General features: G+C 35.3%; 2 protein-coding genes across 2 annotated transcripts in view; both read right to left on the bottom strand.

Annotated features, from left to right (window-relative positions):
* Positions 1-15486, bottom strand: part of LOC125837709 (acetyl-CoA acetyltransferase, cytosolic 1) — a 392637-nt gene that overhangs the window by 227514 nt on the left and 149637 nt on the right. The window lies entirely within an intron of this gene.
* On the bottom strand, positions 5575-6973 carry LOC125837710 (uncharacterized). The gene is made up of 2 exons (XM_049516785.1): positions 6657-6973; positions 5575-6445 (listed from the first exon to the last, which is right to left on the bottom strand). Exons 1-2 carry the CDS (start codon positions 6971-6973, stop codon positions 5575-5577), a joined length of 1188 nt encoding a protein of 395 aa, XP_049372742.1.

Below are 15486 nucleotides of genomic sequence, written 5' to 3'. Positions count from 1 at the left end.
TACATAGATAAGAGACTCAAAACTAACTGACTGACTGTCTATGAAGCCTCTAAAATACTTAGATGGATGTTGGGACAGACCCCACAACACCCTAATAAACAAAACTAAGAGAACAAAATAACTGAGCCCTTTGGAAGCAAGGAGGCTCACCACTGACTCTAGAGTGCTCAACTGGATCAACGGTGTGCAGGATGCTGATCCTGGGTACCTGCGTCTGCATCATAAAACGATGCAGGCCAACTGGCATCAGTACATGGAATGTACGAGTACGCGAGCTGGACCGCTAAAAACAACTTAAGCTTGAAAAGGGAACAAGAGATCACTTACCTTGACTCTGAGCGACTCATGTACATAACTGGACTCAAAGTAAAGCAATAAGACACGAGCCACACATATAAAGCTTGTAAAAGAATGTAAACAACTTAGATCGTTAAGGATAAAATGACAACAAACTCCACTTTTCTTTTATAAACATAAAACAGCTTTTTGTGGGAGGTTCTTTAACCGACAACCACCACTACGAGCCTTAGTGATGATACAACGTTTTACCTCACGTTGCCAAAGGACCATCCTATACCTTGCCATCGATATAGGACCTTACTTTTGCTTAGTGGATCCACTAGCCTAATCTTGCGTGATCATCTAAAAAGAATGATACGACAAGTCCCATGTTGGCGCATGGTTCTTATGGAGAGTTGAGTTAATATGAACTCGTGTCCCCAATTCGGTGCTCAATACTACTCCCAAAAATACTTTGGCTCATGCTTTTAAAATAACTTCTTTCTTTGATTGAGATACTTACTCAAAACTTTAGCCCAAAGGCTCCTTTGGGGAAAGAAAACGGGATTCCCTTCTTATTCAAATATAATAGCATTTACAACCTCCTTTGGGAATACTTAGTTCCCTAATAGCTTTCTCTCTCTCTCTGTTTTTTTTTAGAGAAATCAACTTTAAACTCATGACTTAGCTTGAAACTAAGACTCTTACTCGACTTGAAACTTCACTTGACTTGGAACTATCTTTCCTTGAAGTGGAATTATGAATTCAAGGTGTTCGATCACATGTTATGGAAGGATTCTTGAACGCTTAGACGCACTTTGGAACGTCGAAAACAACTATAAAACATAGGTGAATTACTTTGGAACATGTATGAGAAAGTGAGAAAAGAAGAGGGGAAACTTGGCTGAGACTTCAGATTTCTGGTGACACAGATGGGACTTACGGTCGCCATCGACGGACCGTAGATGGACTTACGGTCCGTAGATTGCGTCAGAGATTTTTCCCCAGAATTTCATTTAAGAAAAAGACTAAGTGTTGGCCTACGGTCATGACTTACGGTCCGTAGGTCAGGCCACGGACCGTAGGTCGTGACCGTAGATCGATGCCCCAAAAACCAACTTCTGTTTCGATTGACGGTTGACCAGTACGGACCGTTGATCGATCTACGGTCCGTAGGTCAGTCCCGTAGATGGGGATCGACAGCTCAGAAACTTCTGCAAATCGATGGTGGATCAACCTCTAAAGGGTCATAGCTCTTAGAATCATAATCCCCTCAACATACAATAGGTTTCAACTTAATGCACAACCCAATCAAACCTCACAACGAACAATATCAACCACAACTAACAACTTCGACACTTCAACAACAATTCCCAAATCTTTTCTCAAAGCATAAAAATAAACTTGGTGTGTGTGAGGGAAAGAATCAACCCACACGGAAAACTCACATACCTTGATAGGGATCACCCCCGACGAAATTCCACAATGGTCTTGACAAATCTCCTCTTTCTTCTCTTCTTCTTCTTCTCCTTCTTCTCTTCTTCAATCACAAGAACCCTAACTCTTTCTCTTACCAAAAATGGGACAAAAATGATCCAAAGATCATCCTAATACAACAATATGAGCTCAAAAGAATTGGCTAGGGAAAAGACTAAAATGCCCTTAATGATTCCCGGACGGATCTCCTTGTCAACTGCCCAACTTTCGAAGGTCATAACTCCCTCATACGAACTCGGAATCGAGCAAACTCGGTGGCGTTGGAAAGGTCGTTCCACGAACTTTGCAACCATAACTAGAATTCCACCTAACTCATCATGAGCTAGAATTTATGGCTGTTCAAAGTTGGCCAAAATTTCACATTTTCCATACTTAGCCAAAATTTTCCAAAACTTTAAATTCTTTCCAAAAAAAGAAAATTTCCAATTCTAAGCCTCTTCAATTATTTCATATTGCCGGATGTTACACTTTAGATTATATATATATATATTGATCGATATACTTTAGCATGTAACATGAAATTGACAGATTAATAATTCTACTTTTATGAGTTATTATTGGTAGCATCGTTTTAAGTGATCTAATAATAATTTAAGTATACCATAGTGGAAATATTATAGGATTTAAACTCGTGAAAGAAATGTTGTGGTCTGTGGACAATTTAGAACAGGGGAAGTAAAAAAGAAAATTATAATAGAATGAAGAAAGTACTAAGCCACGTAAATATGGGTAAGTTATATTAATAAAGAAACATATAATATAATGGAGAAAGTACTTTAGACAGGTAAATACAGGTACCTTATAATAATAGGTTGATCAACCACTAGCAAATATAAATTTTATGTAAAGGAGATCATACACTTAATGTTTCAAACTTAAAATTTCTTTTTTTGAGCAATGAGTTTCGAAAGTCTGTGACCTTGTCATAGATATCAATTCCTTCCAAAGAAGGTTTGCCCTTTTGAAGAATAATGTGATGTATTCACTTTTTCTAAAAAGGATTTTCTGGCCTCCATAGTGCCCCAATCCAAGTGGAAGCAAAACATCAAAGGAGTAATTATTGAGAATAATTCAAGTGTATTTTGTGCACGTGTTCTACAATTCATTCACCCTCTTATAAAATATGTCAATTTACGAGAAAAGATGCAGATAAAAGGCCAACAACCGATGGTAGCTTCTACGGCATAAACTTTAGATCTATAAACGAATAATAAATATTTTAGAAGAAAAGAATAATTTGGAGCTTATGGAATCATATGATCAAACTATACCCTATACCTGACTAGATGAGCTAAAGAAGTTTAGATAAAATCACTCTTATCTTTGTAAGAGTTCTGACGCTCTCTTTGTAGTGTTTGACTTCTTGAATTTTCTATACTTTGTGAAATTAGGGAATATTTTTTATATGCAATTTGTTGAGGGACTAGGCTCTTTCTTTTTTCTGAAATTATGTAATAACATGTGTACTCCCACATCGAGATTTTGAAATTGATTCTTCCTAGTTTCAAAAATTGCAGAATTGAGTGGATCATAAAAATCGATTAGATCGACATGTTCTAAAAGGAAAGTGGAAAATCTAGCCCTCAACTTTGCAAGACATAGACAAGATGTGTCAATAAATTAGTGATATAAAATAAAATTTTAACAAGAGGCCTTAATTATATAAAATATACACACACAGAAAAATAATTTAAAGTTGTAGTATTTTATTTTTACATATTTGTCGCTTTTAACATAATATTCTTAAATGACATAAAACATTTAGTTAGCTTGCATATATTAATATATTATTAATAATATAAATTTTTGAGTTATTTAATTGAAAGTTCTAAAATACTAACCATTCAACCTTTTATTAATATGAATATTTGAGTTATTTAATTCAAAATTCTAAAATATTGACCATTCAACCTTTTATGCATTCTTCTCAACGTAAAACTTGTCAACCAAAACATAGCAACTAAATCTTCCCCATCCTCTACTATTTTCTCTGTTTTCTTCAACTTGGTTAATCCTCCCTTGATGTTCACATGATCGCATCCACGTCTTTCTTGCTCCCACTTCATTATTTGTACTATTTATTGTCTCAATTCTAAACTTGCTATTTCTTTTCCATCTTTATCATAGCTTCTAAATACCGTTCCATCTTTAATAAACACGAAAGGACAATATCATTTCTCCACAACAACTACTTCAGAACTTTTACAAGATGATCTGAAATTGAAATCTGGAAGTTGTTGCCTAAACTTAGCATTTACGTCTTGAGCATCATCATATAATTCATAATTTTTGGAAGTTTTGGCGCGAATAATGGTGGAAAACCATCCGGTGCAAGAGACTTAGCATAAAAAGGAGCACCTGCTTCTATATTAGACAACTCTTCTTGTTTTAAAATAATCCATGTATCTTGGTAAAATGACAAGTGTAGATATCTAATCTAATAGATATCAAAGTAGATGGAAACTATAATCTGATAAATTGGCGACATATATACCTATCAATGTCAAATTCTCGAAGACTCTTAAAACTAAACATCAATAAATGTTACTTAATGTCAATAAATGTTAATGGGATGATGTTTTCAGCAAACCCGCTAATAAGTTTTGACAAGAAATGATTGGGAAACACCAAATATAATATGTTGAGGTGCTAATAAGACTCGATGTTGCAAAAATAAATTTTGGATTCTCTGGTCTTTCGTCAATGTTTTCCGCTTCATGAAAGGCAACTTTCTTCTCCATCAAATTCGGACCAGAGTCAAATTGCAGTTGGTGAGGTGGGTGCACACAATTAGCTTCCCCACAATGCAGTTTGAATTTCGCTCACTTGACCTTTTTGTGGAGGTGAAAGAGTTCCATTCTACTCCTCTGTTAACTTGAAATAGGCGATAATACTTAAGGTTAGTCCAAAAAAGTACCCCATTGAGGAAGGCACGATCACAGTAACATCTATTGTTAACTCTTTTCACAAATTGCTCTCCATGAGTTAGTTCCTAGAGTTAGAATCTTTAAACATGGCCTTTTCTTGTAGTAAATAAGACCACGAAGCAATTTGTATCTTTCTATATCCCAGATACAATTGTTGATGATCCCATTCTTTTTTATATCCCAGTGAGAATGGCAAGGCTTTTGTTTCCCCAGTTGTGATGTTATACAAGTAACCTTTAATATCTTTACGGTTATAGGCCAAACAAGGCCAATGCAATAATAATATTTGGTCACAGAGTATAATAAATAATTGGAGAAATTTATAATTGAGGAGAACACATATTTCACCCCAAATAGCTAGGGTTTAATTTCTAATTGATTACTGATTAATTAGGGTGTGTTCGGTATGGAATAAAATATTTTTCAAAAATTTGGCTGATCAAATATATATATATAAATATATGAAAAAATCGAAAACATATTTTTAAAAATATTTTCCTCCTTAATTACCGACACACCCTTAGTTTGTCCGATTATTAATATTGTTAGTTCTTCTTCTTATGAGTTGAAAGCTACAAAAATGACATTGATAGTCTTTATTCTGCATGCAGTATAATTTGTCATGGCATTTTCCATTGTTAAATTACAATGACAGAATATGATATATTCTCAATATATATAATTTAAATCTTTTATCTAGAATATTGTCACACGCGTGGACAAAAAGTAAACACTTTTGTTTGGGAGCACTTTGCACCCTAATGTGAATCTTCCAACATGAATCTGCATTTAGTTGGGCCATGATGCGGGGATCAGATACTAGGTGAAAAATTAAACAGAAACATCAACACTAATGTGGTGTCATACATGGTCACTCCCATATGCTCTTAACCTTGCCAATGTGCTTGAAATCATAAGTCATCACTAAGCTTATATCCATTGTTCTCAACACAAACTTCTCAACCAAAACATAGCAACTAAATCTTCTCCATCCACTACTATTTTCTCTGTTTTCTTCAACTTGGTTTATCCTCCCTTGTTGTTTCCATCCTCCTCTTTCTTGTTCCCACCTCATTCTTTGAACTATTTCTCGTCTCAATCCCAAACTCATTACTTCATTTCCATCTTTATCATAGCTTCTAAACCATATTACTCCTTCAACGATGTTTTTATCATCCCATGTTGCTTTATTAGTTCCGGCAATAAGGACAACCTCTGTGTCAAGTGCAACATCCACGAGTACTGAATTCCCTACATTGATTTTGTCATTTTGACAAGTGAAAAACTGCTCCCATCTCTGCTCGAGTGTCATTTCATAGAACATTGATCTCTCCATTTGTTCTTTAAGAACCATTCCGTCTTTAATAAACACGAAAGGACAATACCATTTCCCCACAACAACTACTTCAGAACTTTTACAAGAAGTTGTAAAATTGAAGTCCGGAAGTTGTTGCCTCAACTTAGCATTTAGGCCTTGAGCATCATCATATAATTCACAATTTTTAGGAGTTTTGGCACGAAGATGCCAACCTCTTCGCCTAAGAAATCGCGGTGGGAAACCATCTGGTGCAAGAGACTTAGCAAAAAAACTACCTCTACCATTGCAACCTGTATTATATAGACAAATTTCAAATTGCTGATATGCCTCCTCTGGATCTAATGGCTTCGTTTTAACATCTCGTACACATCTACAGAAACAGAAATTTTGCATATCTTCCTCCTTTGAACAAGTTAATGCTTGTCTACAAAATATCAGATGTGTAAGTACTAATCAAAAGAACTCTTTAACTATTTATAACACACTAGCTAGTGACACTCTAGCAGAAATAGAATTTTCACGAAGGGGTTCAAATAATAACCTAATATATACAACGTAATTTTCCCCTATTACTAGCTTGAATCAATTATCAAATCACATAATTATACACTAAATATGCCATAAAAAGAACATACCCTTTGCTTTTTCCATGAGGTTTGATAGCAAAATACTGATTTGAAGACAATGGCTTATTAAGAACTGGAATGAACATTACATCTTCCCTAAGAATAATCTTGTTCTCACCATTACTAGTTTCGTATCGAACGGTTAGTTTCTTGTTCTGAGGAAAAGGTAAGTCCATCATATCATGAATTTTGCAATGTCCAAAACAGCAATATGTTTCAGATTCCTCATCTTGAATCACTAAGTAACCTGAATTTGGACCTTCAGGAGGTAATAAAAGTGCATCTGGATTCTTTTGGTAGTAAGAAAGAGGCCTTGTTACATACATTTCACCAAAAAAAAAAAAAAAACTGTTAAAACTTTTTTCAATTTCTGTCTAAAAGTTTTCTTTGAAGAGCATGTTCATAATCTCCTATAGCTATATAAATAAAGAACCAACTAGTCATCAACATGTTGATAAACAAAAAATTGATTTGATTTTATTAGTTTTATGTTGACTTTTTGCAGCAATCAACAAAGGTTCTACATTTTGTATTGGCATAATAGATAAACAGACCCTTTAACTTGGCTTTAGCTTGCATTTATGCCGTCTAATTTTGGGTGTGCACATGAAGTAGACACTTAAATTTATATAAAGTTGAATAAGTAGACATATGCGTCATACGTGATCAATTTGCAACCTAAATAGCGTCCTATGCGTTTTATGTCATGTAGGACGTGTGTGTTTACTTGTTCAATTTTATGCAAATTTTGAGTATCTATTTGTGCACAACTAAAATTGGAGGGCATAGATACCAATTAAGACTAAGTTAAAGAAGATATTTATGTATTATACCTTTTGTATTTTTATTTTAAGAAGAATAGGTTAAATAGCATTTGTGGTCCTTCGATTATTGGTAAATTATGATTTTGGTCCTTTTAATATCACGTTTAATACATTTAACTTTCAATAAACTGGAATATACATTTTTTTACCTCTTTTCTAGAAAACACTCTCAAATTTGTTATGATAAAACAATCATTTTCTATATAAAGAGGCTAAAAATATATATTTTAGTTAAGTAAGATTAATCAATTATCATAAGGACCAAAATACCAATTTATCAACAACTGAGGGATAAAGTGCTATTATTCCTTTAAGATAATAATGGAGATCATGATCTTTGTTTAATTTTTAAATTGAAGTCAGGAACAACTTGTCATATTAGTCAAAGCTAAAAAGAATAATTTATTGTATATAATATTAAAATATTCTGTTAATGTAAAGAAGTTTTACCTTATCAGTGTATTTTAATAAATTGTAGTAGGTGGTATGTATTATTTTTTGTTTATTAGTCTAATTTTTTTATGGACCGTTACCTTTATTTTTCGTTTAAGTAATCTAATAGTATATATTTTCTTTTCTAATGTTGATGTATTGAAGTTAAACTCAACGGAAAATATCATTACAATAAATAAAGGATTTTGGGGCAATTATTTAGTGGCTATACAAAATATGAGTAAGTATAACAATGTTATATAAATATCAATAAAGATTTTAGCAATTCTGATATAATGACATAAGCTCAATTATTATTAAATGTATTTGCGACAGTAAATATTGCCGCTTAAAGAAAAATCTATTGCTGCTAAATATCTCTTTTTTATTAGTGTACGAAATGGAGAGTAAGCAACTTTTAATCATAATATCCTGTCATGTTGTTTCTGAGAAGGTTGGAAGAAATTTCCTTGATACTTGAACTCTATTAAACTATTGAAACAACGTTTACTGACAAGCCTAAATATTTGAATTAAAAAGCATCCGCAGAAGCTAAACATTATATCCCGAAGGAAGCAAATACTAAATTATCTGAGTCTCCGAATAAATATTTGTGATTTTAAAGTTGTCCTCCATGACAGTTTTGAGCGAATAAAAACTTGGAATGTATCTAACATTGACAGTCCTAATCTTCTTCTCTTTGGGTTATAAGAAACTAGTTGGGTGCTACGTTCACTCTGCATCAAGATTTCTTCATCATTCCAAATTATGATTGATTCAAAATTATTGCGACCAATATTACGCACAATACAATCTATTACCATGCGACGTTTAATCCACGATTAAGCTATTTCATACTTTTTAATCCACCATATACCAACATGTACTGTATAGCTATCATCAGAAAAACACAAACAATTCCCTAGCTCTCCTAGGGTTAACCACACGGATGGATTCATCACGTTAAAAATGATCTTTAGAAGCAATTAATTAACGACAATAACTTAATTACCGTTAAATATATATTTTAAGCAGCTAGGATTCTTTATGAATTTCCTAGTTATTATTTATTTACTTTTACTCTTAGATGTTTTAGATGAATATTTTAGTACGACAACCTTTCAAATTCTAGGGATGCTTGTTTGGATTTTCGCTATTAAATTGTTCAATTTAAAGACTTAGACTTTATTTTGTTGTTCATATTTTGGTTGGAATTGTTATTGCATGACTTAGGGTGTTAACATTGGTTAGCCCACGTGGAGGTTAATGTGGGTGTCAGTCACGGTAGTTTGGGTCATGATAAGTTTGGTATTAGAGTCCTTGTGTCACATCTCAAAATACCGCCTAGATATGACTGACACCCACTAACACCACCTGTCAGGAGAATCAAATTTCCATACACTTACCCAAACTATCTAAGCAATGAGATAAAATATGTGCAGCTCAAAAGCTCATCAATACTCGTTAAGACGAAATCATTATCCAACTAAAATTGTATATCGATTCATGAAAAAGAAACAAACACTTAAATAATATATTTATAGCCCAAATTCCACAATAAAACTATGGAACATCTATTAGAGTTGCATGAGTTCAACTGTTGAGCATGCAAACCCCAAGAAAAGAAGTCATAAGCTATAAATAGATAGAGCTGAAGCACTAGCCTCCACGAACAATGCGAAGGCTCACCTCAAAAATAGAATCCACGGGACTGAACTCGTCAGCCAGTAGTTTCACCCTCTGCAATGGTATCTGCATATACATGCAGTAAGGAGTGAGTTATATATAAATATAACTCAGTAAGATCTTCGACCCGCTACTTTAAAACCCCTGGATCAAGTGTTAGAAAAATACATCTACACAACAAACACATAACAATATGCACAAAAATATCTTATAATATAAGGATCAACAAGTCCAAACAAATGTTCAAAAATGACACTAAACATCTCAAACTCAATCTACACCCAAGACTTGTCATAAACGACAGTGAAGGAGATCGACCTAGCACCCCAACAAGTCCACGCAACATATATAATGCCCCAAAGTATACTACGGCAGCAAGTACAAGGTCCTTAACATATTATGGCAACATAAACATGCCCCTAACATATTACAGCAACTATGTATGCCCCTAGTAATTATATTACGATAATGAAGAAGGATATTCAATATCACACCACATATAACTTATAAAAGAATATTTAGTATTTTGTCAAGCACTAAAGCTTGACAAAGCACTAGTATTTAGTAACTTAAAACAAATTTTCAAAGTAGGCTTGAAAAGTAAGCACTAAAGCTTAAAGTCTCACTTACCTCGAATTCACAGTCCATGCACCCCTTTCAATAAATCAAATATATGCTCCCATAAATTCAAATCACCTCAAACTACACCAAAACGTATTTAAAATAGTTAAAACCCTTTAGCTGGACATCACCTCATCAAAATCTAACTTCTCACTACCTAACTAATCACATTGAGTATTGGTTACATGCACCTCAAACAACTAAAATACTAGTGGGATTAGTTTTAAAAGCTCACTTGACTGGCCAAAACTCGTTTTTTTGTTGCGGAAAGTGTTGGGAAAACACGGACTAAATACAAAAATATATATGGTAAAAATGGAAATAAAATGGAAAAATAATGACACCAAGAATTTTACGTGAAAACCCCTCTAAATTAGGGAAAAATCATGGGCCAAGATGAGCAACTGATATAAGGAATTTTATACTGTGTAGTCACGAATACAATACTCCAAGTGACTACTACACACTCAAAAGGAATAACACTCTTTTAATTTCCACCTTACTAAAATATCTGTAACATCGCGCAATTTGAAATAACTAAGAAGAAGCTAATAATTGGAAATAGTCGTTTTTGGAAAGAATGAAAATCTGGAAATTTGTTTAAGTTTGGAAAAGTTGAGTTTTGGTCAACTTTACACAGACATAACTCCTAGATCAGAATGTGTTAGGTGTACTTCCAGATATGGTTGGAAAGCTCTTGGAATGATCTTTCCAACGCCATTAAGTTTGCGCGATTCCCAGTTCGTATGAGTGAGTTATGCCCTTTGGAAGTTGATTGTTGGATTAAGGAAAGTCTAATTCGGATTTTGGAAGGGTAATTTAGTCTTTTCCTTACCTAATTATTCTAATTCGTTTTTAGGAGTTTAATTGGGGTAAAGTCAGATTTTAGTCAGTTTAGAAAAGTGAATTTTACGCTAGGGCTTGGAGAAGAGGAGAAAAGAGGAGAAAGGAGAAGAACGTTCAAGATTCGGTGATTTCGTCGAGGTTAGCTTATGGATTTCGTCGGGGGTGATCCATACAAGGTATGTGAGATCACATAGTATTGGGTTAGTTCACCCATGCGTCAACCATGATTTAATTTAACGAATTTAATTCTTTGAAAGCTTAGAAATTGAGTTCTTGATGAACATTGTTGAAGGTTTCGTTTGAATTCTTGTGGGTTGTGTTGTTAAAGTTTCTTGCTATTTGATTCATGTTTCCGGGTGTAATTTTGGTTTGAATCTATCATATATTGAGGGTATAACTGATTCTAAGCAGTTGGGGAAGGAACCATTGAAGTTTAGAGGGTTTAGAGTTGAAAAACGGAGAAGAAAAGTCGTCAAACACCTGGGGAAGGGGTGGGGTGCCGCGCCAACCAGCGTTCCCCAAAGCAGTCCCTGAATGTCAGGCTCTGGTCCCTGAATCTCAAGGGCTGGCACCCCGCGCCTCTCAGAGCACCAGGGACGCCAGTTCTTCCCATTCTTCCCCCATCTTTTTGTACTTGTTCCTTAGCAATGTACCTATGTTTTCTAGTTGATTCCAACACTTGAAGGTATATCTAAACATCATGAAATCATCCATAAACATGACATCATGAACCATGAATCCATAATCCAATTCAAGGAAAGTTAGGATCAAAGTCAAGAGAAGTTAAGAGTCAAGTCTAGAAGTTAATGAGTCAGTCAAGCAAAGTTTTTAAAGTTTTCAAAAGTCTTTAACATTTAACTTTGTTTTAAGACTTAAGTTTTAAGTTAAGCAAAGAGTAAAGAGTTGAGTTCATTTCTCAAAAAATACCATAAGGGAACTAAGTATTCCCAAAGAGTTTATAAATGTTTTCACATTTGAGCAAGAAAAGGGAACATTGATTTCAAGAGAGCTTTTAAGCTAAGTTTTGAGTAATTATCTCAATCCAAAGAAAGAAGTTTGTTTTTAAAACATATGAGCTAAGTATATTTTGAAAGTAGTATTGAGCACCGATATGGGAATGCGAGTTCATATTAACTCAAGTCTCCATAAATCATGTAGCCATCATGGGTAGTAGAGGGTCATACTTTTTAGATGACTCCTTAAGATGCTTTTAGCATAAGCTAGTGGATCCACTAAGTTAAGAGTTCTATAGGACGGCAAAGTATAGGACAGTTCTGGCAGCGTGGGTAAGACGTTGTGTCACCACTTAGGCTCATAGTGGTGGTTGTCGATTAGAGAATCTCCCACTGAAACTATATTAATTTATTATATGAGTAAAATTGAGTTTGTTATTGCATTTTCTTTAACAAACTAAGTTGTTTTTACTGTTTTACAATGCTTTTCATATATTGCATGTGTTTCATTGCTTTATTTGAGTTAAGTATTCATGAGTTGAGAAGACACAAGGTAAGTGTTTCTTTTAGATTCTTTTCAAGCTTAAGTTGTGTTTAACATTCCAACTCGGATACTTGTACATTCAATGTACTGATGCGAGTTGGCATGCATCATCTTATGATATAGACGCAGGTAACCAAGATTAGCACCGAGCGCCTTGTTGATCCAGTAGAGCACTCAGAGTCAGATTGGTGAGCCTCCTTGCATTCCGGAGGACTTCTTTTACTTTGCTTTCAGTATTTTCATTGTTAGGATGATCTAGGGTCTTGTCCCGACATCCCTCTTTGTTTTAGAGGCTTCATAGATAGTTAATAGTTCAGTTGTCTTTACATTATCATTCAGTTATTGTTTAAAGACTTCAGTTGCCATTTTGGCTAAGTTTTATATCAATAAAATGTTATGTTTTGAGATTATCTTGTTAAGTTAAGTCTTCCGCTGAGTTAAGTAAGCCAGGCCAAGGTTTCACTTGGGGCCAACAATGGTTCTCGAGTGTCGGCCACGTCCAGGGTGTAGGCACAGGGCGTGACAAACTTGGTATCAGAGCACATAGTTCAAGAGTCCTAGGGAATCTATGAAGCCATGTATGTAGAGTCCTAGTTATCAGTGTGAAGTGTTCCATATCTATAATTAGGAGGTTTCAACATTTAGGAATTCCTTCACTTCTTTCATACTCACTTCGTGCGATAGAGTGTATCTCTATAAAAGTCTCTTTCTAACTCCTGTTTACGGGTAATCGATTTTGAGTTGGCCTATGGTCGAGACTGCCTTCATGAGGCGTTTCTATCCTTGTGAGCTAAGAAAAGCAAAAAGATGGTTGCTGACATGAGGAGCAGGATGAGTTTATTCGTAGTTGGGTTGATTCGTTTGTCAAGTAAGGAAAGTAAGGCAGCCATGTTAATACGTTACATGGGCATAGCAAGGCTGATGATCCATGTGCAACTAGTTGAGAAGAACCAGTTGAAGGACAGAGAAGAGTTTGAGAATAAGAGGGCTAAGACATCAGGGAATGAATCCGGGAAGCAAAAGAGTAATGCGAACCGGTCATCTTTCCAACATAAGTAGAAAGGACATGTTTCATCATCTGTTAGTGCACCTGCACCAAGGAACAAATGTGAGTACAATAGTCAGAATTCTCAGAACTTCAGAGCTAGACCTGCGCATTTGCAAGGTAGTAAGGCACAAGGGGGTACTAAGACTCATGCATGTGCTAAATGTGGTAGGAGCCACTCAGGGGTGTGTCGTGATGGCTCTACTAGTTGATTCAAGTGTAGCCAGAATGGTCATTTTATGAGAGAGTATCCTAAGAGCAGACAGAGTAATGGTAATGGGGGGGGGGGGGGCAATAGAGCCTAGTCTTCTTCAGTTGTGCCACCAGATAGAGCTACATCTAGATGAGCTACTTCAAGGATAGGCGGAGAAGGAAATCGTCTTTATGCTATCGCTAGTCGCCGAGAGAAAGAGGATTCGCCAGATGTTGTCACTGTTATGATCCAAGTCTTCAATTTTGATTTTCTTCCTGAGCAACTTCTTTAGCCCTTCAGTATTTCTACACCTGATGGTGAGTCTATTCTAGCAAAAAGAGTCTATCGTGATTGTTCCATTTTCGTCAATCACAAGAGTACCATGGCTGATTTAGTTGACTTAGACATGGTAGATTTTTATGTCATTCTAGGTATGGACTGGCTTCATGTCTGTTATGCATCAATAGATTGTAGAACTCGAGTGGTCAAGTTCCAGTTTCCAGTGAACCAGTTTTAGAGTTGATGAGCAGTTCAGCAGTGCCTAAGGGTCATTTTATTTCGTACCTTAAGGCGAGAAAGTTAGTTTCCAAGGGGTGTGTCTATCACTTAGTCTGAGTTAATGACTCTAGTATTGAGATACCTCCTATTCAGTCAGTTTTAGTAGTAGAAGAGTTTCCTGAAGTCTTTTTAGATGATCTATTCGGAGTCCCTCCTGAGAGAGAAATAGACTTCAACATAGACATTCTTCCAGATACTCGACCTATCTCTATTCTTCCATATAGCATGGCACCAACAGAGTTGAAAGATCTTTTAGACAAAGGGTTTATTCGACCAAGTGTATCACCTTGGGGCGCTCTAGTCTTATTTGTGAGAAAGAAAGATGGTTCCCTTAGGATGTGTATAGACTACCGTCAATTGAACAAGGTTACCATCAAGAACAAGTATCCTCTTTCGAGAATTGATGATCTTTTCGATCAACTTCAGGGTGCCTCTTGTTTTTCGAAGATAGACCTCAGATCTGGCTACCATCAGTTGAAAGTAAGGGAGTGTGATATTCTCAAAACAACATTCAGGACTCGTTATGGTCATTATCAGTTTCTGGTTATGTCATTCGGTTTGACTAATGCACCTGCATCATTCATGGACCTTATGAATAGAGTATTCAAAAATTATTTAGATATGTTTGTTATCGTCTTCATTGATGACATACTAATCTATTCAAGGAATGAAGAAGATCATGCTATTCACCTCAAAATAGTTCTTCAGACTTTGAAAGATATGGAGTTGTATGCTAAGTTCTCGAAATGTGAGTTTTGGCTGGAGTCTGTGGCATTCTTGGGCTATATAGTTTCTGGTGATAGAATTAGAGTTGATACTCAGTAGATAAAGGCAGTGCAAAATTGGCCTAGACCAACATCTCCAACTGATATTAGGAGTTTCTTGGGTTTGGCTGGCTATTATAGAAGGTTTGTAGAAGGGTTCTCATCCATTTCGTGTCCTTTGACCAAGTTGACTCAGAAAATAGTGAAGTTTCAATGCTCTGAAGCTTGTGAGAAAAGCTTTCAGGAATTGAAAAAGAGGTTGACTACTGCCCTAGTTTTGACCTTATCGGAAGGTACTCAAGGTTTTGTGGTGTATTGTGATGCATCTTGAGTTGGCTTCGATTGTGTGTTAATGCAGAATTGCAAGGTTATA

The sequence above is a fragment of the Solanum verrucosum genome, unplaced genomic scaffold (assembly GCF_900185275.1).
Source record: "Solanum verrucosum unplaced genomic scaffold, falcon-dt-bn FXZP01000029.1, whole genome shotgun sequence".
Classification (NCBI taxonomy): Eukaryota; Viridiplantae; Streptophyta; class Magnoliopsida; order Solanales; family Solanaceae; genus Solanum; species Solanum verrucosum.
Note: the sequence above shows the minus strand (reverse complement) of the source record. Positions and strands in the feature narration are given on the sequence as shown.

What these genes read in the sequence shown, in the direction of transcription:
- LOC125837710 (XM_049516785.1), bottom strand. Translation starts at nt 6,973, where the DNA reads ATGTATGTAACAAGGCCTCTTTCTTACTACCAAAAGAATCCAGATGCA. An exon ending in CCTCATGGAAAAAGCAAAGG is followed by an intron (nt 6,446 to 6,656) that starts GTATGTTCTTTT and finishes GATATTTTGTAG; the next exon opens with ACAAGCATTAACTTGTTCAA.